The sequence below is a fragment of the Miscanthus floridulus genome, chromosome 1 (genome assembly GCF_019320115.1).
Source record: "Miscanthus floridulus cultivar M001 chromosome 1, ASM1932011v1, whole genome shotgun sequence".
In the NCBI taxonomy this organism is placed as follows: Eukaryota; Viridiplantae; Streptophyta; class Magnoliopsida; order Poales; family Poaceae; genus Miscanthus; species Miscanthus floridulus.
In genome coordinates, this window is record NC_089580.1 from 35,247,026 (window position 1) to 35,272,577 (window position 25,552).

The 25,552-nt window shown below is 51.3% G+C and overlaps 1 protein-coding gene and 1 pseudogene across 1 annotated transcript; one reads left to right on the plus strand and one right to left on the minus strand.

Moving 5' to 3' along the window:
* Positions 1-244: 244 nt before the first annotated feature.
* Positions 245-3,327, minus strand: LOC136478520 (indole-3-glycerol phosphate lyase, chloroplastic-like). The gene is made up of 7 exons (XM_066476994.1): positions 2,892-3,327; positions 2,362-2,760; positions 2,164-2,241; positions 1,970-2,047; positions 1,780-1,839; positions 942-1,657; positions 245-855 (listed from the first exon to the last, which is right to left on the minus strand). The coding sequence occupies exons 1-6, from the start codon at positions 3,162-3,164 to the stop codon at positions 1,523-1,525; spliced, it is 1,023 nt and encodes a 340-aa protein (XP_066333091.1). The 5' UTR covers positions 3,165-3,327; the 3' UTR covers positions 245-855; positions 942-1,522.
* A 5,617-nt stretch (positions 3,328-8,944) lies between these two features.
* Positions 8,945-10,749, plus strand: LOC136454525 (protein NRT1/ PTR FAMILY 5.10-like; annotated as a pseudogene).
* Positions 10,750-25,552: the final 14,803 nt, after the last annotated feature.

The following is a 25,552-nucleotide window of genomic DNA, read 5'->3' on the forward strand; positions in this document are numbered from 1 at the left end:
GCCGAAAGAAAACCGATCGACGGACGTATCTATTCTCCGTCTGTAACACGGAAAAAAAAACTAAACTAAACTGCATGTACGTGTAGTCTCTGTACGTACATGACGCTGCATCCGATCCGGCTAGCCTACTAGCCTTACTCATATACCAAATAAATAAACCATAATTAAATAGGAGGAGATTCGATCACACAAGGTACCGCACGGCAGCTTAGCCTAACAGCCAGCATGCTTCAACTTTTTCGTGTCTCTCCGGTCTCGGCGGACTCAAAGTTGTCGCGGACTGCAACGATGGCGACTCGGGCGGCGGCGGCTGGGCATGCCTCCTCCACAGCAAGCTCTGCTGCCCTAACTATTCGCTGGACAATGACACTGTCGTCGTATAAATCATCGACGACGACGAGTTGTTAGAGGACCTACAAGTATATATATCAGAACCGTGTCGAGATCGAAAGTGGCCTACGGCTCTGCTCTGCGGTGGCCACGCGCCATGGACGACGGCGACTCGCTGGCGCTGTTGGGGTTGGATCCGCTGGTCCTTGACGCCGTCACCAGAGGCACGGAAGTGCGGGAGGATCTTGTTGAACTTGCCTTGGGCCGCTGCGTGACAAAGCTGGACACATCGAGGGAACAGGTCCTTGCGCACGAACGCGTGGTACATGGTGGTCATCAGCACGCCGGCAATGGTACGGTGATGGACGCCATCCCGGATAGCCCCACGGCCAGCGCCTTGGTGAGCACGTTGGTCACCGCCGACGCGTACACCGCCGTCGCGAGGCTACGCTCGTCATCGGGAACGTTGTACGCCCACCACACCAGCGAGAAGTGGACGCCCCTGAACAGGTTGATGCGCATCACCTGTACGTACATACATACAAAGTCAGTACATGCATGTTGTATATATATGCATATTTATAATATAAATACGATGTACACGTATGTACCAGTGACATATAGAGGAAGAGGAAGGTGCATAGACTTGCCCAGCCAACGGAGGCGAGGCTGGGCGCGGCGATGAAGAGGAAGAAGACCGGCTGGTGCCGCACACCGTTGTGTGCGACGGGCAGGCCATCATCGTTAAGATGTACGTCGGAAAGCGAAGGAGAGCCGCTCAGCGCCATGGCGACGCCAAACAACTTATAATAAGATAATAATGTGATAGTATTGCCAACATTAACTTATAACATGGACGTCGTCTTTATCATAAAATAAATTGTTGTTTTAAATATTTATAGAAAGAATAACACATAAATAGACGTGCACCATTCCATCACCGTTTTCTATCAATGTTTGATAACTTTTCTAATCCCGTTGCAACGGACGGGCCCGTTTGCTAGTGAATATAAAAAGAGGACACGCACAGGGCAAGTAATCAGCTGTTTGCCTAGAGATCAACCAAGAGAAAAGTCAGCCCTCAGTACGTGCTTCCGTCCAGTTAACTGATCACATAGCGTCATCAGACCAATTTATTTATTTCCTAGTCATATACCCTTATAATATAATTAAGTACTATATATCTGCATGATTATGGTAGTGCATTCTTCATGCTCCTTGCATATTCCTTTAACCTTTTGAGCCCTTCTTTGGGAGATGTTGCTTCACCCAGCTGCCTCACCATTGCACTCCCAATGATCACTCCATCCGCACCCCACTCTGCAATCTGTTCAGCGAAAGGTACACACATGATGAGTTGAATCTCGCGATAAACCAACGAGACCAACATGCATATATAGTAAATATAAATAAATCAGAAGCGGTATTTAAAAAAAAAAATCAACCTACCTGTTTTACATGCTCAGGCTTGGAGATGCCAAATCCAACAGCCACAGGTTTATCAGTGACCTGAATGCAAGCAGCAAGACAAGCTCATCAGTGACTATTGACAGTATTATTCCATGATATGTTATCATGTTGTGCGTTGTCGGCTACTATGAAAAAGATGAATTTTTATTCACTTCCTTTATAATTGTACCTGCTTAACTTCCTGGATGAGAGACTCGACACGCGTGTTCACGTTTGCGCGGGAACCTGTAACTCCATTGACACTCACCTGCGACGACGACACAGGGAAACATAAATGTCATGAGCAAATACGAAGACACAAGCTAAACTTCAGCAAACAGACAAACACTAGGGGTTCTTTTAATATATATGTCAGGCACATACAAGGTAAACAAAGCCTCCGGAAGCTTTTGTAATCTCCTTCATCCTCTCTTCCGGTGTAGCTGGTGTCGTAAGCAGCACCTGCATGCATGCAGAGCTAGCCAGTGTTCATGTCATGGCAGACTGCCGGTGCTGGAAGCAGACAACCAACATGCATGCATACTCTCCATATGCATGGTGATCGAGTCGACGACGACGTACCAGCTCAAGGTCGTTCTTGATGGCTTCACTCCTGAGTGCACACGTGTCCGCGTAAGGCAGATCAGGCACTATGAGACCGTGTGCGCCCGCATCCTTGACGGCGGCGGCGAAGCCGGGCAGGCCCCACAGCACGATGGGGTTGAAGTAGGAGAAGAGCACCACGGGGCAGGACAGCTCCGGCGTCACCTCCCTCAGCATCGCCAGCACGCCGTCCGGCGTCGCGCCGCTCGCCCGCGCCCGAGCCATCGAGGCCTGGATGACCGGCCCGTCGGCGTAGGGGTCGGAGAAGGGCACGCCGAGCTCGATGACGTCGGCGCCGCACGCGTCCAGCAGCCGCAGCGCCTCCGCCGTCGTCGCCAGGTCGGGGTCGCCAGCGGTGATGTACGGGATGAACGCCGTCTGCGGTGATCACGGCGGTCGCGCACCAAAGCTCGATCAGTAAGCTAAGGTATACATACGTACATACGTATATATGTATGAGTATATGATTGAAGCACACACAACACGAGTGCGGGCGCGCGGCGGCGCACCTTTCCCTGCGCCTTGAGCCTGGACATGGTCTGCGACACCGGCAGGCGGCACCGCTTGCCGGTTGGCTTGGCCGGCCCCGGTACAGGCGGTGCCGGCGGATCGGCGACCGCCCTGACGACCGCAGCAGCCTTCTTTCCCTGCGGCATCTTCACCGCCGCCGTGGCCGCCCACCGCCTCGAGGGCGACGGCGACGGCGACGGCGACTGGAGAACCGCCGGCGATGAAGACGACGACTGGGAAGTCGATGCAGCCTTGACCACGAACAAGGCCATGCAGTAGAGACGGTAGGTGGCGGGACGTATGGAAGCCGGACTTAGCTTGAAGCTTACCCGACCGCTATTGTGAAGAGTCACTTGTGGCTTGCTGATGGCTCCGAGCAGCTGTGCTGTGTTTCTGTCGCAGACGCTGGAGCTGGAAAGCTCAGGGCTTTTCGAGTTGTCGTCGGGAGGATGATGGGATGCATGGGACGCTTGACGCTTCTTCCCACGTTTATATAAAGCCTCGCGCCACGCGCCGTCGCCCTCACGGCGGCAGCAGGATGACTGCGGCATGAGGTCAGCTGAAAGTCGTCAGCGACGCAGCAAGGATACGCCGCCGTGGCGCCGTCCGCCGTGCAAGCTTGGTAATACACGGTGCGCGTGCCGTCGATGGGTACAGCGGTTGAGAATTCAGATGCATGCATGAGGCCGGCCGGTTCCCCGTGAACAATTAAAAAACGTGTTCGTCGCGTGTGATTCGTGGCCCGGTGCTTCCGTTGTACGCATCTTCCCTTCAGCGGTATTCCTATTGCACGTTTTGGAGACAAGGTTGTACAGTGCAAGGGCAGAGAGTTGGCACGACTATGTACTCCTTCCATCCCATGATTAGATCAACTCCTTCCAAGTTTCAGTTGAGTTTCATGTCTCTGCTGGTTCTTGTTAGTTGATCTCCACCAATAGGCTGGGCCCTTGGATCTGCGTCCTGATCGGGGGCACCAAACCATAATACGGTTGGTGGGCCCCTATCGCACAACACTATAAAAATAGGTGGGGTTCACGGCTCTAATGACGAGGTTGACCGGAGCCACCGTAACCACCGACAGAGAAACCTAATCCGATCTAAAGAAGGGTGCTGCCAGCGACGGGAAGCCTCACCGACTCCGCCGTCACCACTGGACTCGGGTCACCGTCGCCACTGGACCTCGCCACCACTACGCTGCACTCCACAGCGCCGAGCTGCCACGACGTCAGCGTCGAAGCCACTGCGGCGCCATGGATTGAATGATGACCTAGGGCGAGGTACATCAAGAGTTTCCCCATCTAAGTAAGAGGCTTACCCCTGATCTACATTATAGAGAGGTATTTTTTTATTATAACAATGGTATTAGAGCCAAGGTTACCAGTGTGTAGATCTAGTATGGGGTAAAGCATTGAAAAGAAATAAAAGAAAGAACAAGGGTTCGATCCGTTTCGGATTGAAACCCTAACCCTAACCGGGTAAAAGAAAATTGAAAAGAGACCGGGGGTGGCGGACGTCAATGAACTCCTGGTCACCACCGCCACCGCACGGGGAAAGGTGCCGCACCGCCGTCTTTGTCGGCGCGCGGCAAGAAAAGAACAGACCTCCTTTCAGATCGGAGCAGAAAGAAGGGGTTCCCTAACCCTAACCCTAACTGGGTGAAGGAAAGAACAAAAGAAGAGGGATTCGACCTAGAAGAGAATCAAAGCCAAACCCTAACCCTACAAAGCACTCACTAGGGAAGAAGAACAGTGACTCCAGTGAGTCAAACCCAAACCCTAACCCCAACCCTGAATCGGTTCAACTCCAAAAGGAAAAGAAAGAAGATCCAAAAGAGAAGAAGGGGAAAAGGAGAAGGGGCTTATCTCGCAGACCTCGAATCGAAACAGAATTGGGTTCAACCGAACCCTAACCCTAACTCGCGACGAGGAAGGGGAAGAGAGCGATTCGGTACAAATAGAAAAGAAAAGAAATCAAATGAAAGAGATGAACCAAATCGAACGAAACAAATCGGGGAAAAGAAACCCTAACCCTAGATCCCCAAATCGGTTGAATGCGAGAAGAACAAACAAGATCCAAATTGGAGAAGAAAGGGGAAAAGGGGAAGGGGTCTACCTCGCCATGCACCGTGTTGCCGCCTCATCGACGCGCGAGAAGAAGCCACCGCTGCCGCTAGGGCACGACACCCACCGGCGCGGCTGCTACGAAGCCTTTGGCGTAGGGCGCCGCGGCCAGGCCGCTCGACGGCGGCGCGCTCACCCGCTGGGGAGTGCACATGCCGGCGAGGGGGCCGGCGACGGCGCCATGGCTCTGCCGTCCTCGCTCGCTCTCGCTCGGTGTCATGGCTACGCTGAGAGAGAGGAGAGGAGAGCGACGAAGAGAGAGCGAAGAGAGAGAAGCAGTGAATGCGAAATGAGATAGGGTTTCAGGTGAGATGGCCGCGGCGGCGGTTTTTGTTCGCCCGAGAACCACGCATAGCCGTCGGATCTGATCCAACGGCGACCAGAGAACGGGACAAAATCGGCCCAGGCAAGCGAGGACTTTCCTGGCCTAGGCCCAGGTTGCGGCCTAGGTGCGGGGGAGGCGCCACGAGCGGACGCGTGCACGAAATGGGCCTGGGCTGCACTGGCGCGTTGCTGGGTCGCGCGCACTGCTGCTGCGCCACTGGGCCGGGCACTGCACTGGCTTGCTGGGCTGTTTTACTGCTGCAGCAGGCCGGGCCAGAAGAATAGCATGAATAGATTTGAAGTTTATTTAATTTTCAAAAGCAGATTTCGATGAATTTTCTAGTTTAATATCTCTGTTAAAATTTGAACCAACGGGATATTTTTTTGGAGAATATTTGAGAAAAGTTTAATGCTTCTGAAACATAGATAATAAATTTTTCATGTTTCCGCTGCTAAAGAAATTGTTTATTCTCCAGTTATTTTGAACCAACGTGATATTTAATTGGAGAAAAAGAGATTTTCACATGATTATGATGTTGTTATTTTTCTAACCAACGTTGTTAATAACAATATCGTGATTTTAATGATTTATGCATTAATTCTATTTCTGTCCAACGGTGATGTAGAATTGATGTTTAAGAACAGTTGTATGTTTTGATTTTGACCAACGTTGGAATCAAGACATACAATTGTTGTTATTTTTATGTTAGGAAGAAGTTTGACCTGGCCTTCATCTTGACTAAGGTGGACTAGGTAGTCACCTCATCGTGTTCCACATAGCCTGTGGCACCGGTGAGGGAGACAAACGAGGATGATGCCGCTTGGGCAACTAAAGAGAGGGATTTTAATCTCAAAAGATGTCCTATGACCTTGAGCATAGAAAATGGGTCACTGCCAACAAGAAATGTTTGGCTATGATAAAGAACATAATTAAGCCTGCAATGGTGGGCTCAATCCCAGAGTGTGACACGGTCACCAAGTACCTCAATAGAATAAAGAGTCAGTTCACTGGCTCTTCAAAAACATATGGTACCTAGCTGATAAAAGCAGCTGGTGACAGAGAGTTGCTCTGAAAATGGTGGATAAGAGAGCTCACAATGCGTCGTCGAAATTATGGCACTGTCGATGAGGCCATATTTCGAGAGGGAGAATAGAAAGACTAGTTAAGAATAATATTCTTCCTCCATTAGAGCTCTCAGATTTAGAACAATGCAGAGAATGCATAAAAGGAAGGTATGTAAAGAAAGTTTTACGTTATTTGCAAGAAACGAAATACCTCATGATGACGTATAGAAGATCTGATTCGCTCCATATAGTGGAATATTCAGATTCTGATTATGCGGGAGATGATAGAAAATCCACGTCTGGACGTGTATTCACTCTCGCAAGGGGAGCTATTTTATGGAAAAGCTCAAAGCAAACCGTCACTACATCGTCCACAATGTATGCCGAGTTTGTAACGTGTTATGAGGCAACGGGACAGGTCAACTGGCTAAAGAAGTTCATACCCGGTTTAAAGGTGGTTGATGACATCTATAGACCACTTAAGTTATACTGCGATCATAATCCGGCAGTACAGTATGTTCACAACAATAAATCAAGTGGTGCTGCCAAACACATTGACATAAAGTATTATGTTGTGAAAGATAAAGTTTAGGATCACGTCATAAGTTTTGAGCATATAAGTACTGAAAAGATGCTCGCGGATCCGCTTACAAAAAGACCTACCACCCAACGTGTTCAGAGAACATGTAGCTAGCATGGGTTTAAGGAAAAGCCTAAAATTCCTAGACAAAAGAATGCCAAAAGTTAAGTATCTATTTCAGAACAGAGTGGTGTATTGTAGCTGTTAAATCTATCGGCAATTGACCGTGACGATGAAACATGCTTCATGCGCTAATCTGTAATGGAATGAACAAAAGTAAATGATATGATTGAAAGATGATAGTGAGATCAAGGGGGAGAATGTTAGTTGATCTCCACCAATAGACCCAACGGTCTATTGGGCCTTTGGATCTGCGCTCTGATCGGGGGCGCCCAACCCTAATACGGTTGGTGGGCCCCTGTCGCACAGCACTATAAAGATAGGTGGGGTTCACGGCTCTAATGACGAGGTTGACCGGAGCCGCTGTAATCACCGACAGAGAAACCTAATCCGATCTAAAGAAGGGTGCTGCCAGCGACGGGAAGCCCCACCGACTCCGCCGTCGCCTCTGCACTGACATCGCCGTCACCACTGGACTCGGGTCACCGTCGCCACTGGACCTCGCCACCACTACGTTGGACTCCACAGCGCCGAGCTGCCACGACGCCGGCGTCGAAGCCACTGCGGTGCCATGGATCGAATGATGACCTAGGGCGAGGTACATTAAGAGTTTCCCAATCTAAATAAGAGGCTTCCTTATCTACATTACAGAGAGGTATTTTTTTATTATAACAGTTCTATGACTTTTAGACGTTACAAACACTTTTCGTTTTTGTTTTCAGCCCTATTTTTGACACGTTTAACCACAAACAAGCACAAGGCTTCGTCAGCAACACAAGGCTTGCTTGGTTGTGCTTGCAGCGGCTGTCAGCAGCCGCAACTCGTAGAAGCGATCACGCGAGCAGTTTCTATTTCTTTCCTTTGTGGAAAATTCAACACGCATGCTTTGCTATTTCTCCATTTGATGTTCATCCACACCATTGATAGAGAAACAACATTATATACAACTATGTGCATTCGGGCACAGATATGTAACGTGCGTGTTCCAAATAACCGAGGTGTATAATACGCCCATCTTGACTAATTACACGATGAGAGATGAAAAATCAAACAAGAAATTAAACCATTTGGAGCTCTATCATCAGCAAGCACGTGCAACGTAACTGATCAGTCGTCACGCGCTCCAGGAATGAAATTTGCATTTGTATACATATCTGAAGTCATAAACGTTGATAATAATTTCTATAAATTTAGTTAAAGTTAAGATTAGCTAATTAATTAGCAAATCCATTAAAGACCGTTTGGATTCTTTTATTTTGGAGGAATTGGAATTTACTTAATGAATTAGGTTATTTGGCTTGAAATTTGACATTTCACAACTTTTCTAACTTCACATATGGTGGGAGATGAATATTGATGAGTTAAATGCACCAGAGGTCCATTAACTTGTGAGGAGGTTTCGGTTAGGTCCATCAACTTCTAAAGTGGCTTTTTGGGTCCATAAACTTTGTACGCCGTATCACCTAGGTCCATACCTCTCCACGTTGGCTTCTCGTGCTGACGTGGCATGATGTCGTGGCCATGCAGGCCAGCCGCAGCCCCACGGGCGCGCGAGCAGAAGCCGGTGGACGGCGCCACGCCACCCCACTTTGGAAGCTTGTATCTCTCCAACCAGGTTGAATTAGACTTTGGCACTTTAAGCAAAGTTGGAGATCTCAAGTAGCTCTACAACATTTGTTACTACCTCTTGTGCCAAAACTAAATGGATTCGGAGTTAAGAGGGGACAAAGATTGATGTTTCCGTGTATTTTTGCGGTAGTATTGCATGAATACAGAGCGCGGCCTCAGGGACGACGGCGGCGGCGGCTGCGACCTGCTGCTGCTGGTCCAGCTCCTGGCGTCGGCCGCAATCAACGCGTGGAGCGGGGTGACGACCATGCTGCCGCTGCTGATGGCGTGCGTGGCTGACGCCTGGCTCGGGCGGTACCGCACCATCGTCCTCGCCTCCCTCCTCTTCGTCGTGGTGAGCTCCTCTTTCTCTGCACTCCCGATCCTCTCCCCTGCCCTGCATGCCCGGATCGTTGCCTTTTGATGTCTCCCATTTGGGCGAGACCGCGTGCGCTTTCGCATAAAAAGTGCGTCCACCTCGGCTGGGCTCGTGGATTTCGCCTAACCCGTTTCGCTTCACTCCAGAGCATGGGCATGCTGACCGCCTCCGCGCTCCTAGCGTTCCACCACGATGGCAGCAGCAGCTATGCCTCCAGATCGCTGGCGTGCTCCCCGTCTCCCATGCCAGTGGCCGTCTTCTACGTCTCCCTGTACTTGGTGGCGCTCACCGAGGCCGGGCACAAGCCCTGCGCGCAGGCGTTCGGTGCGGACCAGTTCGACCAGAACGACCCTAAGGAGTCCGTGTCCAGGAGCTCCTTTTTCAACCGGTGGTACTTCGGCATGTGCTCCGGCACCGCCGTCACCACCATGGTGTCCAGCTACATCTAGGACAACGTCGGCTGGGGCCTTGGCTTCGGCATCCCCTGCCTCGTCATGGTCTTCGCGCTCCTTATGTTCTTGCTCGGCACCAGGAATTACCGCTACTACACGACCACCGAATCGAGCCCCTTTGCTCGCCTCGCCAGAGCTTTCGTTGCTCTCGTCAAATGCTCCAAATCGAGCGAGTATGACGGGTAATTCGCTACCTGTTTTTGTCGACGTTTGGTTCTCGAGGTCGAGGGACACTAGTGAGTTAACGAAAGTTGTTTGATCATCTTGGCAGCACTCTTGCGAGCGACGACGCCGGGCACCGGGAAGAAGTTAAAGGCGTGCTGCGCTTGTTCCCCATCTGGGTGACGTCCATCATCTATGCCATGATCTTCTCGCAGTCGTCCACGTTCTTCACGAAGCAGGCCGCGACGCTGGACCGACGGATCGGCCCGGCGCTGCGCGTGCCGACGGCGGCGCTTCAGACGTTCATCAGCGTGACCATCATGGTCTTCATCCCGGTCTACGACCGCGCGTTCGTGCCCCTAGCGCGGTGGCTCACGCGCCTGTCGTCCGGCATCACCATGCTGCAGCGGATCGGCACGGGGCTCGTCCTGGCCCTGGTCGCCATGGTCGTGGCGGCGTTGGTGGAGATGCGGCGGCTCGGCGTGGCGAGGGACGCCGAGCTCGTGGACCAGCCCAAGGCGGTGCTGCCGATGAGCTTGTGGTGGATGGTGCCGCAGTACGTGCAGTTCGGGCTCTCGGATGTGTTCGCCATGATCGGCTTGCAGGAGTTCTTCTACGACCAGGTCCCCGACGCGCTACGCAGCCTCGGGTTGGCCTTCTTCCTCAGCATGTTCGGCGTAGGCCACCTGTTCAGCAGCTTCATCATCTCCACCATCCACGGAGCCACCAAGAAGAGCGGGGCGAGCTGGTTCTCCAACAACCTCAACCACGCGCACCTCGACTACTTCTACTGGTTACTCGCCGGGCTCTGCGCCGTGGGGTTGGCCGCGTTCGTCATCGTCTCACGCGTCGCAGGACCAGCAGCAGCAAGTCGCAGCCACAACCGTCGTCGTCCCCGAGGCCACGCTCTGTATTCAAGCAATACTACCGCAAAAATATACGAAAACATCAATCTTTGTCCCCTCTTAACTCCGAATCCATTTAGTTTTGGCACAAGAGGTAGTAACAAATGTTGTAGAGCTACGTGAGATCTCCAACTTTGCTTAAAGTGCCAAAGTCTAAATCAGCCTGGTTGGAGAGATACAAGCTTCCAAAGTGGGGTGCTCGCCCGCCCGCGGGGCTGCGGCCGGCCTGCATGGCCACGACATCATGCAACGTCAGCACGAGAAGCCAACGTGGAGATGTATGGACCTAGGTGATACGGCGTACAAAGTTTATAGACCCAAAAAGCCATTTTGAAAGTTGATGGACCTAACCGAAACCTCCTCACAAGTTAATGGATCTTTGGTGCATTTAACTCAATATTGATTTTAGAGATCATCATGCTATGTTTCTACTCTTCAACTTATAGCACGCTCTTTAACTCGCTTCTCTATAATAGAAATGCAACATATAAGTATCTCTCTTCTATGGCTAACAATAATATACAAATATATTCTATGTACAACGTAACCATGCTAGCTTAATTAATCTATGTGTAAATTATATTTATTAGAATGAATTCAATTCCAATAATCCAAATGGGCCATTACGTCTTGTTGTTCAACGGCATGCTCCTCACGGTTTGATGTTTGAGGGCTTCATGCGCTTGAACGTTTCAGGATTATTCAGATGAAAGAGGATAAAAAAAAAAGATTTTAGTTTGCCAAGTAAAAGTCGGCATTTCTAGTCAGTTGTTCAAGGTTCTTAGCTAAATTTAAAACCGATGGGTACAATTCTTGTTGCTGACTGCAACTACAAATTTTCAGTGACATCGTCTCATGATGTGCAATTATGCATGTGCTTCATTTGGATAAGATCATTATATCATTTGTGTTTGCGTGTCGCGGCTACCGAGAGAGTTTGCAGCCGGCGCGCTGCCAGTTCAACTGCATGCCCCTCACGGCATAAACTTTGAAGGTTTCATATGCATGTGAGCGTTTCAACAGGATTATTCAGCCGAGAGAGGGTGAAAAACTAAACCGCTTATCTTAACTTGCCAAGTAAAAGTTGGCATCTCGAACCATTGTAATATCGCCAAGTAGAATTAACTTTTGTTAACGGCAATTTTAATATTTTGGTGAAAAAAAAACAACATTCAAGCTCCCCAGCCCATTTTAATATCGCCAAGTAGAATTAACTTTTGTTTACGGCAACTTTAAAATTTTGGTGACTGTCATGTGCACGTGCTGCATTTTGTAATGGCTGACATCATCTACGTATACCCTCGTTTGGGTAATCGGTGACAGCATATGTTCATGTACTCTGGAACAATCTGTTATTTGTCTTCCCTTTGCATTGCATTTCAAAACAACATTTGGTTCAGATTCTCTTGAATTCAGCAAGAATCGGAATTGATTCTTGTAGCCGAACGGTCCTGGCCTAGGAGTTATTCCAAAATGGAATCGATTTTAGTTGTGTTCTGTTGGAAGCCAAAGTTTTCTAATTTTAATGAAGCTTTAAAAAATGCACCAACTGCTATACCATCAAATTAGATTAAACATATTCAAGATGAAATATGTATAAAGTACATAGTGTATTTATTTGGTACCATCTTTGTTATTCTAAACGTTTAATGGTAAATAGTTGGTCATCACCCTTTGTCATTTAGGTGATATTTAAATAGAGTTAAATGGTGCAGACAGTTTTATATAATATACCAGTAAAATTACATATTTATGCATGTAAAATTCAAATATATAAAAACATATACATATTTATGTATGTAAAAAAAATCTGTATTGTAGCAAATACTTTTTTTATGAAGGAAGCTAAATCTCACTCTACAAATATGGTAGTTACAATTTTTCCGTTGACTAAACAGTGAATTAAACAGGTATTTATCATGTTTAATCATGTTTAACTCTCTTCTGTTCAGCCCGTTTAGACCATTGCAGACGATTTAAATGGATAATCCACTTAATGGACTATTTAGGTCCTAAACGACATGGTTAGATTTGGTTTATTGCTTAAATGTTGTTCATTTTAGGTGAACAATCGATATTGTACATATATTTTTCTATAATTTAGTTTACATTGAAAAACCCGTATGATAAAACAAAAATACCTAAGGAACGTTGGGATTTCTATCTACTCCTTCCATCCCAAATTGTAAGTTATTCTAACTTTCTTTAAAAGTAAAAACATCTCAAGTTTACCTAATTTTATAATAAAATAATAACATTTATGATACCAAATAAGTATCATTAGATTTTTTATTCTCCATTATTTAGTATACCTATTTATGTTATAAATCTTTGTAATTTTGTCTATATAATTTTGGTCAAACTTGAGACGCTTTCCAAGAAAATTAGAATAACTTATACTCCCTCCATCCCAAATTGTAAGTCATTCCAAGAATCTTGGAGAGTCAAAGTTTTTCAAATTTGACCAAATTTATATACCAAAATAATAATATTTATCATACCAAGTAAGTATCATTAGATTCTTCATTAGTTATATTTTCATATTATACCTATTTGATGTCATCAATCTTTGTGTTTCTCTCTATAATTTTAGTCAAATTTAAAAAAGTTTGACTCTCCAAGATTCTTGGAATGACTTACAATTTGGGATGGAGGGAGTAGTTTGGAATGGACGGAGCAGTAATGTGAACGTATATGAGTTTAACTGTGATGGTGCTGATATATCCACAACGGTTTTGGCAATATACGTGCAGGGCAGGGTTACAGTCAACCAAAGACACTTTCGACGCTAGGTGATATGTGCGCGTAGCCGCGTAGGCCATGTGTTTTTAACGAGTTTCATGTTCTCTTTAGTTACTGCATCTTGCTAGTAATGCTGAACAATTTGAATTTTGAAACACGGTGAAATTGTCGCCGTCTGCGAGGTCGCGATCAACAATCACTGAGGACGACCCTGACATTATTTGACATCTCTAACTCGTTAGTACATCGAAACCCTGGGCCTTGCATATGGGCTCCGTATCTTGGACCAAATGTTCTCTTCTCCACGTGCACGGTTGGTTTTCTCGGACGGAGTGGACTCACCATTTCTTCTGCTGTTCTGCACAGTTCAAGCCCATTAGGCCCGCATCCAGGCCCATGATCCCGTGTTCCACTCGCCGACAACTCGGGCAAACGGCCTCCGTATTGCATGCATGACGCCGGTTTCGCGGTTGCAGCAGGAGAGCGAGCTTAGGGTGTTGGGCCTCCTAAATTTAGTCCCTCTTAAATGGTTTAGTCACTTTTAGCAACTCCAGATTTGTTAGAGAGGACTAAAATTTTTTTAGTCACATTTAATCATAGTGTTTAACAACAAAGTGACTAAATGTGATTAGATTTAGGAGCTGCTAGGTGAACCAAACACCCCTTTCAATCTTCACGGAGTTGGGGCAAATAGCTTCTGAGGGAGTTCTTTTCTCTGTGATGTCGTATTCATCATTCAAAATAAAAAATACACACAGTTTCTGATAGCTGACGTGATGTCGTATAGATCAAAACTATTAGCTAAACAAAATAAACAGTATTAAAAGTTAAAGTGTAATAGTCCTGCTCGGGGGGGGGGGGGGGGGGGGGGGGGGGGGGGGGGGGGTGGCGGTGTGCTTGGGCGGCGGCGGCTAGTGGCGTGGGTGGCGGCGCTAGGGCAGGGGGTGGCGGCGGCACAGGTGGTGGCGCAGGAGGAGGAGGCAACGTGCGCGAGAGAGAGAGAGGAGAGAGATAGGGAAGTAAACTAGGAGATCCTTGTCGAACACGGATTCTCCTTTCCGTCTAACAAACTCTTAATTTTCTATCTTAACCAACTCTTTCTAAAATCATCTATGACTCATTATGGTAACCGTAGATAGCGTGGACGGAATCGGCGGCGGCGGCGGCTACGCGCACTCCTTCTCTCCTTGGGCGCACACGCCCCCTAGGGCAGGCCACGGGGCCCACTAGGTGCGGCGGTAGGGGCGGCGACGCCTCCTCTCAGGGCCCTGGCCGGCCCGTTCTCCCCGTCGATGGGCACAGCCCATGTTGGGCGTGTGATAGAACTCCCCCCTTCTCCGCTTGGCGCGTCCTTGTGCCGAAGTGCGACCCACCCGTTGACGCCAGCGGGTGGAAGAGCTCCTTCTGGCGGAATGGCCTCCAAGTAGCATGTCATGCAGCCGTCGAGAGGGTTGGCGAGGATGATGTTCTCGCGTGTATGGAGTGGTGCAAACTCGAAGCAGTACTGGAGGTTGCCGATGTAGCCGTAGAAGTAGAGGACGTCACCCATGCCAGAGCCGACACGCGCGTCTCCACGTGCTGTGAGAAGGAGAGCACATGGGACTGAAGTCTCAATGTCGAAGTGAAGCATTACCCGTGGAGGAGCGATGAAGCCACGGATGTGGTTGTTGACGCCGAGGCTGATGGAGGCTGGGACTTGGCGCCAAATCACCAATGCTAAACATGTCGCTGGTGATGTCGTGAGGTCGAGCATGGTGCCAAATGTGCCTAACTCAAAGACGCCTGGCGAGAGGTGCTAAACATCGGAGCCTAAGAGAAGGCCAATGTTGACGTTGTCAACACGAGCAAGTAGATGGCCGAGGTTATCAATGAAGACAGCCATTGCCGCCGCTACGGGACACCGGAGCAGCCATGGGTGGCCCAAGAGGATGTGTGTAGGCATCCCATTGAGCTGTCCGCCATGTGAAGGAGGAACATGCGCGCCCAATGCCAACAACTCTATGTTGGCGAAACCTCCACGACGTAGAACCTACAGGAGGTCAGGTAGCAATGCCGATGCCGCTGGTAAGTAGAAGCGCCCATCGAAGAAGATGAGGCCCTGATCCATGGACCAAGCCTAGGCGGCCTGACCTTCCATGATGGCCATGGCAATGGTGCGGAGCTCCCGCTACTCCCTGATGGCCTATCGAATGTGCGTGAAGATGACGGTGTCAGGCTCGTTGATGTAGTCGAGGCGGTGGGAAGTTGAGCTCTCTGGGACCTGTTCATCACATTGCGAGGAGGGTGTGGTGGAGAGGCTCATGCTTCGCATACCATGGGTGGTCGTGCTAGGAGTGCGAGCACCGTCGAGGGCGCCTGGTGACGAAGAGAGGCGCGGAACGTGTGCGGGCGCCCTGTCAGGGACCTAATACCGGGGTACCCCAGAAGGTGGAACCAATAACCACCGAACGTTAAAAACTTCTGGACAGATAAGGGCGCCGTTACGTCCCTTGTTCGAATGACAGGAGTTTGGTTCCACCTCGCTCGACGCCTTTGAAGATAGCTCCGCCTCGCCCAAGGGCTCAGGGCTAGTTTCCGTCTCGCCCGACGCCTTTGGGACGGGCTCAGTCTCGCCCGATGCCTTTGGGACGGGCTCAGTCTCGCCCGAGGGCTGAGGGATAGACTCCGCCTCGCCCGACGCCTTTGAAGATACCTCCACCTCACCCGAGGGCTCGGGGCTAGTCTCCGTCTCGCCCGACGCCTTTGAGACAGGCTCGGTCTTGCCCGAGGGCTGAGGGATAGACTCCGCCTCGCCCAACCCTGGAGGGGCGGGCTCGGTCTCGCCCAGGAGATAAGGACTGGGCAAGACAAGACATTCGGGTCAACCATGGCTCCGAGGACCATACCCTGTGCCCTGGCAGGAAAAGTCCTGCCAGGAAACGATGGGACAGGTGCTTTAGACCCTTCCGGGCGCCACAGAGCCCGAAAGGTATTACATGTGCATGCTCCTCACCCTGTAGAGTTGTGGGCGCCGCCTTTAGCTTTGGGACACGGAACCCGACAGAGATATACGACAACCGCTAAGCTCCAAGAAAGAGTTTGTTATCCCCACGAACGACAGGATTTCTGTCGCCACGCTATGGACCCAAGGGAGTGGAGCCCGCTTCCCGACCCCTCAGGTCCACCAAGTCAGGACAGCTCGCCCACGGCGCTACTCCAGACCCCGACCCCACGTCCCTCCGACAAAGACTCGTAGGAACCAGAAGGCGTTCGGAGCAAGGCTGGGGAGGCTCATAAGTCAAACCACCGTGCTGCGACCCATACCCTACATAGGATAGCATTCTGTAACCAACCTGACATTCTATAGAAGCATCGACAGTATTGCGGGCGCTTATCTTCCTTCGCACTCATCAGAATGAAGAACCAGGCCGCGTAGACGTGAGCCATAAGATTAGGTAAAGCCCTCATCCTTGTAAGGCCAGTCCCTTTATCTATAAAAGGGGATGCGCTTCTCCCATCAAAGGGACGGACTTTTGGACCGAACAAGACAACACACACACACACAGTCAAGCTGCTACGAAGCTCTTGACCTCCTTTCAACCCTTTCGTTAGAGACTTGGGACCAGTCCCTCTCTCGATCGTTTGTATCCCCTACTACAAACCGTTCACGGTGCTAATAACACGAGCAGCAACAAATTGGACGTAGGGACATTCGGCCCGAACCAGTATAAATCTTGTGTCCTTTAGTGCACCATCCGAGCCTAACGCGTATTACTATAAATTTACTTGCCGGTGCTTGTATGAAACACCGACAGTTGGCGCGCCAGGTAGGGGTGCTTGTGCATTCCAAATCAGGCCTCGGATGGCCACCCACGCAATCATCTAGGCCCCGGGCGCACACGTGCGTTTCGGTGACCAAGATTTCATCATCACACTAGGAGGAGAGCTGGCGCTAACTCACACAGCCGCCCCGTCTCTCCCTTCCATCGACCTCAGCCGTCTTAGGCTTGAGGGCCCGCCGGGCAACTCCCTTAGACCCCAGTCATCAAGGGAGGCCTCACACAATGTCACCCTGTGTCCGGAAGGTCTCGTACGGAGCGCCCCGATAGCATTTCCGTTCGGTCTCTGCAACGCTGCGGCGACCGCTGGCCACCTTCTGGCACTACGTGTGGTTCAGTCACCCACGAACATCGAGTTCGTAGGGGCGATTGAGCATGATACGGAGACCCTCTACGGGCTCCTCAACGAGGAGCCAGGATCGTTCTCCAGCTCGAATTCCAGTAGGGGAAGCCACCACCCTTCCCGGGAATGCTTCATGACGTAGACCCCCGAGGGTCACGTCGAAAGTGTCTCTAGGGAAGAGGTCACTCCTACGAACAACCCTGACGGCAGATCCAGGGAAGAGACGATAGCCCCATCTCGCCTAAGGATGGAGCAGCTGAGGGCCCGTCAGCAAGAGATCGATGAGGCCAGGCAAGGGCTCGTCCAGAAGTACGCGGACATCAATCGCGAGATTGAACGTAGCAAAGACGGGGGGCGCGTGCGTGCCACGGCCCGCACCGTACACCAAAGGATCCTCACCGATGATGGGACCCTTCCTCACTTTGCCTGAGCCAGCCAGAACATCGCCGCAGCAACCGCCTTGCTGCATGGCCTTTCAGAGGCCGTGACGTCCGAGGATCGCCGCGCCCGCCGAGAAATTCGCACATTGCTCAAGCGTGCGGCGGCGCAGCAGGTGGAAAGTTTGTTGTCCCGATGACATGAACCCAACACCAGCCAGCGCACGCCCTTAGTGCGTCCCACAAAGGACGCGTCCGTCCACCAAACGCCGCTAGGCGGCAGGCTACCCTCCGCCGTCCCAGTGCATCAACGCCTCGGCCATGGCTGCGATGTACGCAGCATCATCGACGCTTGGAGATGCACCCACGGCGACGATGGAGAAGCAGCACGCCGCGGCTACCATCCCCGACGTGGTGGACACTACAACAGCAATGAGGACCGAAGCCCGAGCCCCGGTCTCCCAGGTCCTCAGGCCTTCGGTCAGCACATCCTCAACGCCGCGTTCCCCCTAAGGTATCGACCGCCTACCAACATCCCTAAATATTCTGGCGAAACAAATCCCGGGCTTTGGCTCAAAGACTATCGGCTTACATGTCAGGCTGATGGTGCGAGTGATGATGATTTCATTATTCACAATCTCCCGCTGTTCTTGGCCAATTCGGCGCGAGCATGGCTGGAACACCTACCATCCAATGCCATTCAGAGTTGGGCGGATCTAACGAAGATCTTCGTGGGCAACTTCCAGGGCACGTACAAACGCCCTAGAAACCCATGGGACCTCAAGAACTGCCGCCAGAAGGCCGATGAAACCCTTCGCGGGTACATCCGGTGCTTTTCTCGGTAGTGCAACGAGCTCCCTAACATCGCCGACGCTGACGTGATAGGAGCTTTTCTATTCGGGACAACCTACGAATCCCTAGTCCACAAGCTAGGACGTAGGGGCCCGCAGACCACCAAGGAACTCCTAGACATCGCCACCAGTCATGCCTCTAGAGAAGAGGCAGTCGGAGCCATCTTTGATCGCTCCGACGGAAAGATGAGGCGGGACGAGGACGCCGGCGAAGGCGCTTCCAATTGTCCCACCAAAAGGAAAAATAAGAAGCAACGGCACGACAACTCGCTCGTGGCCGCTACCGATCGCAAAGGTGGCCAGAAGCCCGCGGAGGGCACTTCGAACCACTTCGAGAAAATGCTTGAGGGGCCATGCCCAAACCACACCTTCCCAGCCAAGCATCTATACAAGGATTGCAGCCTCATGCGCAAATACTTGGCCGGGGGCCTTAACAAAGGGGAGCAGGGGAAGGAACCTGTTCCCACCACAGATGATGTAGAAGAGAAGGACGACGCCTTCCCAATGCCGACCGGTGCCCTCATGATCTTCGGGGGATCAACGGCCTATGACTCCAAGCACCGCCAGGAGATCGTGCGCCGTGAGGTCTACACGGTCGGACCGGTCACACCTGCTTTCCTCCGATGGTCGAAATCCACCATAACCTTCGACCGGACTGACCATCCTGATACCGTCCCACACCCGGGAAGGTACCCGCTTGTCGTCGATCCGATCATCGATCCAAAGCGGCTCACGAAAGTACTGATGGACGGGGGCAGCGGCCTCAACATCATGTACGCCAAGACGCTCGACGAGATGGGCATCGACCGAACGAACCTTCATCCTGTCCAAGCGCCTTTCCATGGCGTCATGCCTGGTAGGCAAGCCATGCCACTGGGATAGATCAATCTGCCCGTCACTTTTGGGGATCGGTCCAATTATCGGACTGAAACCCTCACCTTCGACGTAGTGGGGTTCTCGGGGACTTTCCACGCCATCTTGGGATGACCATGCTATGCGAAGTTCATGGCCGTCCCCAATTATACGTACCTTAAGCTGAAGATGCCAGGCCCCCGCAGGGTCATCACCATCGGCACCTCCTTCTAGCGCGCTTACGAGTGCGAGGTCGAATGCTGCGGACACGCATCCGCAGTCATCGCCTCCGAAGAACTCGCCACTCTTAGGGAAGAGGTCGTTGAAGAGGCACCCGACGCGAAGAAATCAACCGGGTCGTTCGAATCGACAGAAGGCACCAGGGAGGTCCTCTTGGACCCCAGCAGCTCCGAGGGCAAAAAAGTTCGTATTAGGACCGCGCTCTCCTTCGAATAGGAAAGCGCGCTCGTCGACTTCCTCCGTGACAACAAAGACATCTTTGCGTGGAAACCCTCGGATATGCCGGGCATCCCGTGGGAGGTCGCCGAGCATACTCTCCAGATCCTCTCGGGCTCCAAGCTGGTGAAGCAACGCCTGTGCCGCTTCGACGAGGAGAAACGCAGGGCCATCGGCGAGGAGATAGCCAAACTACTGGCCGCGGGATTCATTAAGGAAGTATACCACCCAGAGTGGTTAGCAAATCCCGTTCTTGTGCGAAAAAAGAGCAGGAAATGGAGAATGTGTGTCGATTATACCGGCCTCAACAAAGCATGTCCAAAGGGTTCGTTTCCTTTGCCATGAATAGACCAAATAGTCGATTCCACCTCAGGGTGCGAAACCCTCTGCTTCCTTGACGCATACTCCGGTTACCATCAAATCACGATGAAAGAGTCCGACCAGCTCGCGACATCTTTTATCACCCCCTTCGGATCATTTTGCTACATTTCAATGCCATTCGGTCTGAAGAATGCTGGGGCAACGTACCAGCGCTGTATGCTCAATTGCTTCGGAGACCTCATCGGGCGAACCGTTGAGGCCTATGTCGATGACATCGTAGTCAAATCCAAACGAGCTGACCACCTTGTCGCCGACCTTGAGCAAACCTTTACAAAACTCTGGGCAAACGACATCAAACTCAATCCCGAAAAATGTGTTTTTGGGGTCCCGAGGGGCATGCTGCTCGGCTTCATCGTCTTCGAGCGTGGCATCGAAGCCAACCCAGAGAAAATATCAGCCATCACAAGGATGGGACCGATCCAAAACATAAAGGGGGTTCAGCGGATCACAGGGTGCCTTGCCGCCCTCAGCTAATTCATTTCACGCCTCGACGAACGAGGACTCCCCCTTTATTGACTCCTGAAGAAATCTGACCGCTTCAAGTGGACAGCCGAGGCTCAAGAGGCACTTGACATGGTTAAGCGATTTTTAACTAAACCTCCGGTCCTAGTGCCTCCATGCAATGGAGAATCCCTCCTACTGTATATATCGGCCACCACCCAAGTGGTTAGCTCCGCCTTAGTAGTAGAGTGAGAGGAAGAGGGGCACGCCTTCAAGGTGCAGCGCCCTGTATATTTCATCAGCGAGGTGTTATCCGACTCCAAAACCTGCTACTCCCAAATCCAGAAACTCCTCTACACCGTCCTCATCACCAAAAGGAAGCTACGCCACTACTTCGAGTCACACCCCGTGACAGTAGTAACATCGTTCCTCCTCGGCGAGGTCGTCCGTAGCCAGACGCTATGGGAAGAACCGCAAAGTGGGCACTCAAGCTGATGGATCAAGGCATTTCTTATGCCCCCTGAACAGCGATCAAATCCCAGGTACTGGCTGACTTCATCACGGAGTGGACCAAGGTCCAGATGCCACCAGCAGCCGTCGATCAAGAGTACTGGACAATGTACTTCGACGGATCATTGATGAAAAAGGGCGCCGGAGCAGGACTAGTTTTTGTATCTCCCCTCGGGGTCCACATGAGGTACATGGTTCGGCTCCATTTCCCCTCATCAAACAATACTGCAGAATACGAAGCACTCATCAATGGCCTATGAATCACCATCGAGCTAGGCATCCGACACCTCGACATCAGGGGCGACTCTCAGTTGGTCGTCAACCAGGTCATGAAAGAGTCATGCTGCCACGACGCCAAGATGGAGGCGTACTATCAAGAAGTCCGATGGCTGGAGGACAAATTCGATGGCCTCGAACTCAATCACATCCCAAGGTGCCTCAACGAAGCAGCTGACACACTTGCAAAAGCAGCGTCCGGCTGAGAGCTAGTCCCGACAGGCGTCTTTGCCAATGATCAACACAAACCCTCGGTACGCTACGCACGGTCGGAACGAGCCGACGATGGCCCATCTAGTCTGACCCCTAGGGGCCAATCCGCCAACTGCTCCACCCGACCCCAAGGTCATGGAGCTTGAAGAGGACCCAGCAGTGGAGTCTGACCCTCCTGATGACTGGAGAATGCTTTACGTCGACTACCTCCTCCACGACATACTACCAGCAGACAAGACAGAAGCCCGACGGCTCGCACGACGCGCCAAGTCCTTCATTCTTGTAGAGGGCAAACTCTACAAACAAAGTCACATCGGGATTCTGCAACTCTGTATCCCTAGTGAACAGGGAAAACTCCTGCTGGGCGACATCCACGGTGGAGTCTGCGGTCATCATGACGCACCAAGAACCTTGGTTGGGAATGCATTCCGACAAGGTTTCTACTGGCCCACCGCAGTAGCCGATGCCGAGCAAATTGTACGCACCTACGAAGGGTGCTAGTACTACGCTCGGCAAACACACCTCCTGGCCCAGGCTCTCCAGATGATCCCCATCATGTGGCCCTTCGCGGTCTAGGGGCTCGACCTGGTTGGGCCACTCAAAAAGGCACTCGGGGGCTTCACCCACCTACTTGTCACCATAGACAAGTTTACAAAATGGATTGAAGCTCGACCAATATCCACGATCAAATCCGAGCAAGCTGTGCTATTCTTCCTCGACATCATCCATCGCTTTGGAGTACCGAACTCCATCATCATAGACAACGGCACGCAGTTCACCGGTAGGAAATTCGTTCGATTGTATGATGAACAACACATCTAGATCGATTGGGCAGCCGTCGCACACACCCGGACGAATGGGCAGGTCGAGCGCGCAAACGGCATGCTCCTTCAAGGCCTCAAACCTAGAATTTTCAACCGATTGAACAAGTTCGACGCGCGCTGGCTCGCTGAGCTCTCGGCCGTGCTCTGGAGCCTAAGGACAACTCCTAGCCGGGCCACCGGCTACACACCTTTCTTCATGGTCTACGGTTCCGAGGCCATTCTCCCAACGGACCTCGACTATGGAGCACCAAGAATCAGAGCATACGATGAACAGGGGGCCAAAGCATCTCACCAAGACGCCATGGACTAGCTAGATGAAGCCCGCGACATCACCCTCCTCCGTTCGGCTAAGTACCAGCAGGCGTTGCGACGGTACCACAGCCGACGGGTGCGGGGTCGAGCCTTCAACGTCGGAGACCTCGTCCTCCGTCTTGTGCAGAGCAACAAGGACCGCCACAAACTCTCCCCGCCCTAGGAAGGGCCCTATGTCGTCATGGAAGTGCTTCACCCAGGCGCCTACCGATTGAAAATCATCAACGGCGAGGTCTTCACCAACGCCTGGAACATTGAGCAGCTACGTCGTTTTTATCCTTAAAATAAGCATACGCTCTTCCTTATCAGTTTTTGTCATAACAAAACCCCGATCTATGACATGAGTAATACATGTATTACGCTTACACTTGCAAAAAACTTCCTGCGTTATATTTGCAAACATTCGCTAAGTTTTCCATTCTTCTCATAAATAAGTCCTAAGGGCTAAGATTTTGGGAACAAATTCTGAATACAACTAGTAGGACTATGGGAGACCCATGCCCCAGCGGCTACAACCTCTTTGCTCACCAGCTCAAATTAGAATTGGTTCACCCACGTTCTTAGTTTCTTACGACTTAGACCGTGAGAAGGGTCGGAGGACACTAAAACCGTTTCTACAAAAAGAGAGAAAGTTATGAAACTACTTGCCATAGGCAAAAGATGAAGATTTGTTCATTTTTTGCACAAATTCGTCACTTACAAAGTGATTTCATTACAAAAAGGACTAATATACTTGTAAATTCCGGACTGTTTACTCGGGGGCTTCCCCCACAAACTTATTCAATTACAGTCTCTGCTTAGCTTTACTACAAGTACTGCTGCGGTTGCCGCGCCACGCTCTCCATCAGCGACGCCCGGGGCGTGTACATGGGCCAGCTTGTCTACTGCGGCTGCCGCACCATGCTCTCCATTAGAGACGCCCAGGGCATGTACATGGGCCAGCTTGCCTACCGCGGTCGCTGCGCCACGCTCTCCATCGGCGATGCCCGGGGCGTGTACACGGGCCAGCTCGTTTACTACGGCCATCGTGCCACGCTCTCCGTCGACGACATCCCGCCGCTTTGCAGGATCCTCGAAGACGCCATCATCTACAACGCCTCCGCCAAGACGTCCGGGGACTATGCCATCGTCGTTAGCCGTGACCCCGACAGCGATGCCTCCGCCAGGGCGTCCGGGGACTACGCCATCATCGCCAGCCACAACCCTGACAACGGCGTCAGGGCAGGGAACCCCTCTCGCCAAAGGAGGAGCACAGCGAACGACGGCGAAGTCGACGACGCACGGCGCCCACCAGCGCCCCTTCTCCTTTGGCAGCAGCGACTCCTCAACAAGGGCGGCATGCACCATCTCATCTACATTGGATGACCTCTGGCTCGACATCACGCTCTAGATTCATGAGCGGATTTGTGAGTTTTCTCTCTCTCTGGCATTACTCTTCCTCACTCAGGAACCGCCGCGACTCACGGATGCATTCGGCGAAAAGGAAGAAGAAGGAGAGATAACGGCTCAGAGGTAGAAGAAGAGGTGGGATGAGAACTCCCCTCCCCCTCCCTATTTAAAGAAGAGCCACTGCAGCTAAGGAAAGGCGAAAGGTTGGACAAAAAACCCTCTCCCTTCCCCTCTTTAAATACGGAATCAATGCTGATTGATATCTGAGGGGACGCACCGGAACTGACGGGACGCGCCCCGGTCGATGAGGCGTCCCCCCTGGTTAAACTGAACACTGTCTGGGTATGGCCCACCACTAACCCGCTCTGGACGCGGCAATTAAGGCGCCCACATAGGCAGACAACCCTTCGCCTCCCCATGCAAGACCATGGGATGATCCGACGACAGGACCTTTCAGATCTCCTAGGCCAGCCATTCGGCCTAGAAGAGACGACGAACGAATGTCCAAAGAAAGATAAGCATCTCTGCCTTCTTACTTTACGTGTTAAAATTCATTCTCGAGCTTCCGACCCCGTCAAACGGCAGGGACACGAACTTCACTCGAGGGCTGCCGAGGATGTCTACCAATCTAGACATCCTCCTCACCCGACCCCCTCCGTACGCTTGAAACTAAGGACATGAAATATGGGCATGAAACTTTGAGTAAAACTAGACGAACTAGCAGACCCTATGCCTCGGTAGCTACGGTGTTTCTGTTCGCCAGAAAAATCATGCTTAACGCCCCTCGCGTCTCCAGCTTCGACGTCTGCCTTCACAAGAAGGGTTCAGAGGGGTCCGCCTATAGAATCTCCCCCAAAGGAGAAGCTGTCAGGTTGCCCAAGTTAATTAAACGGCTCGGACCGCCACCGAGATACGAAAAACAAAGAATAGCGATTCTTATGCAGGTTACTCCAACCTCATCGCAAACATCAGGGTCCGAACCCCGCATGGACACATCTGGTAGGAGCTTTTCGTCACTCATATCGCCAAGGTAACATTATCGACCCTGCCTTCATTTCGATTATATTATACATATGCAAAACATCCCAACGCTTCGTGTCGCATCACGAAACGACCATCGCCTCATTCGATATAGGCGGCCACAGGCCGAGGTTCGAAGG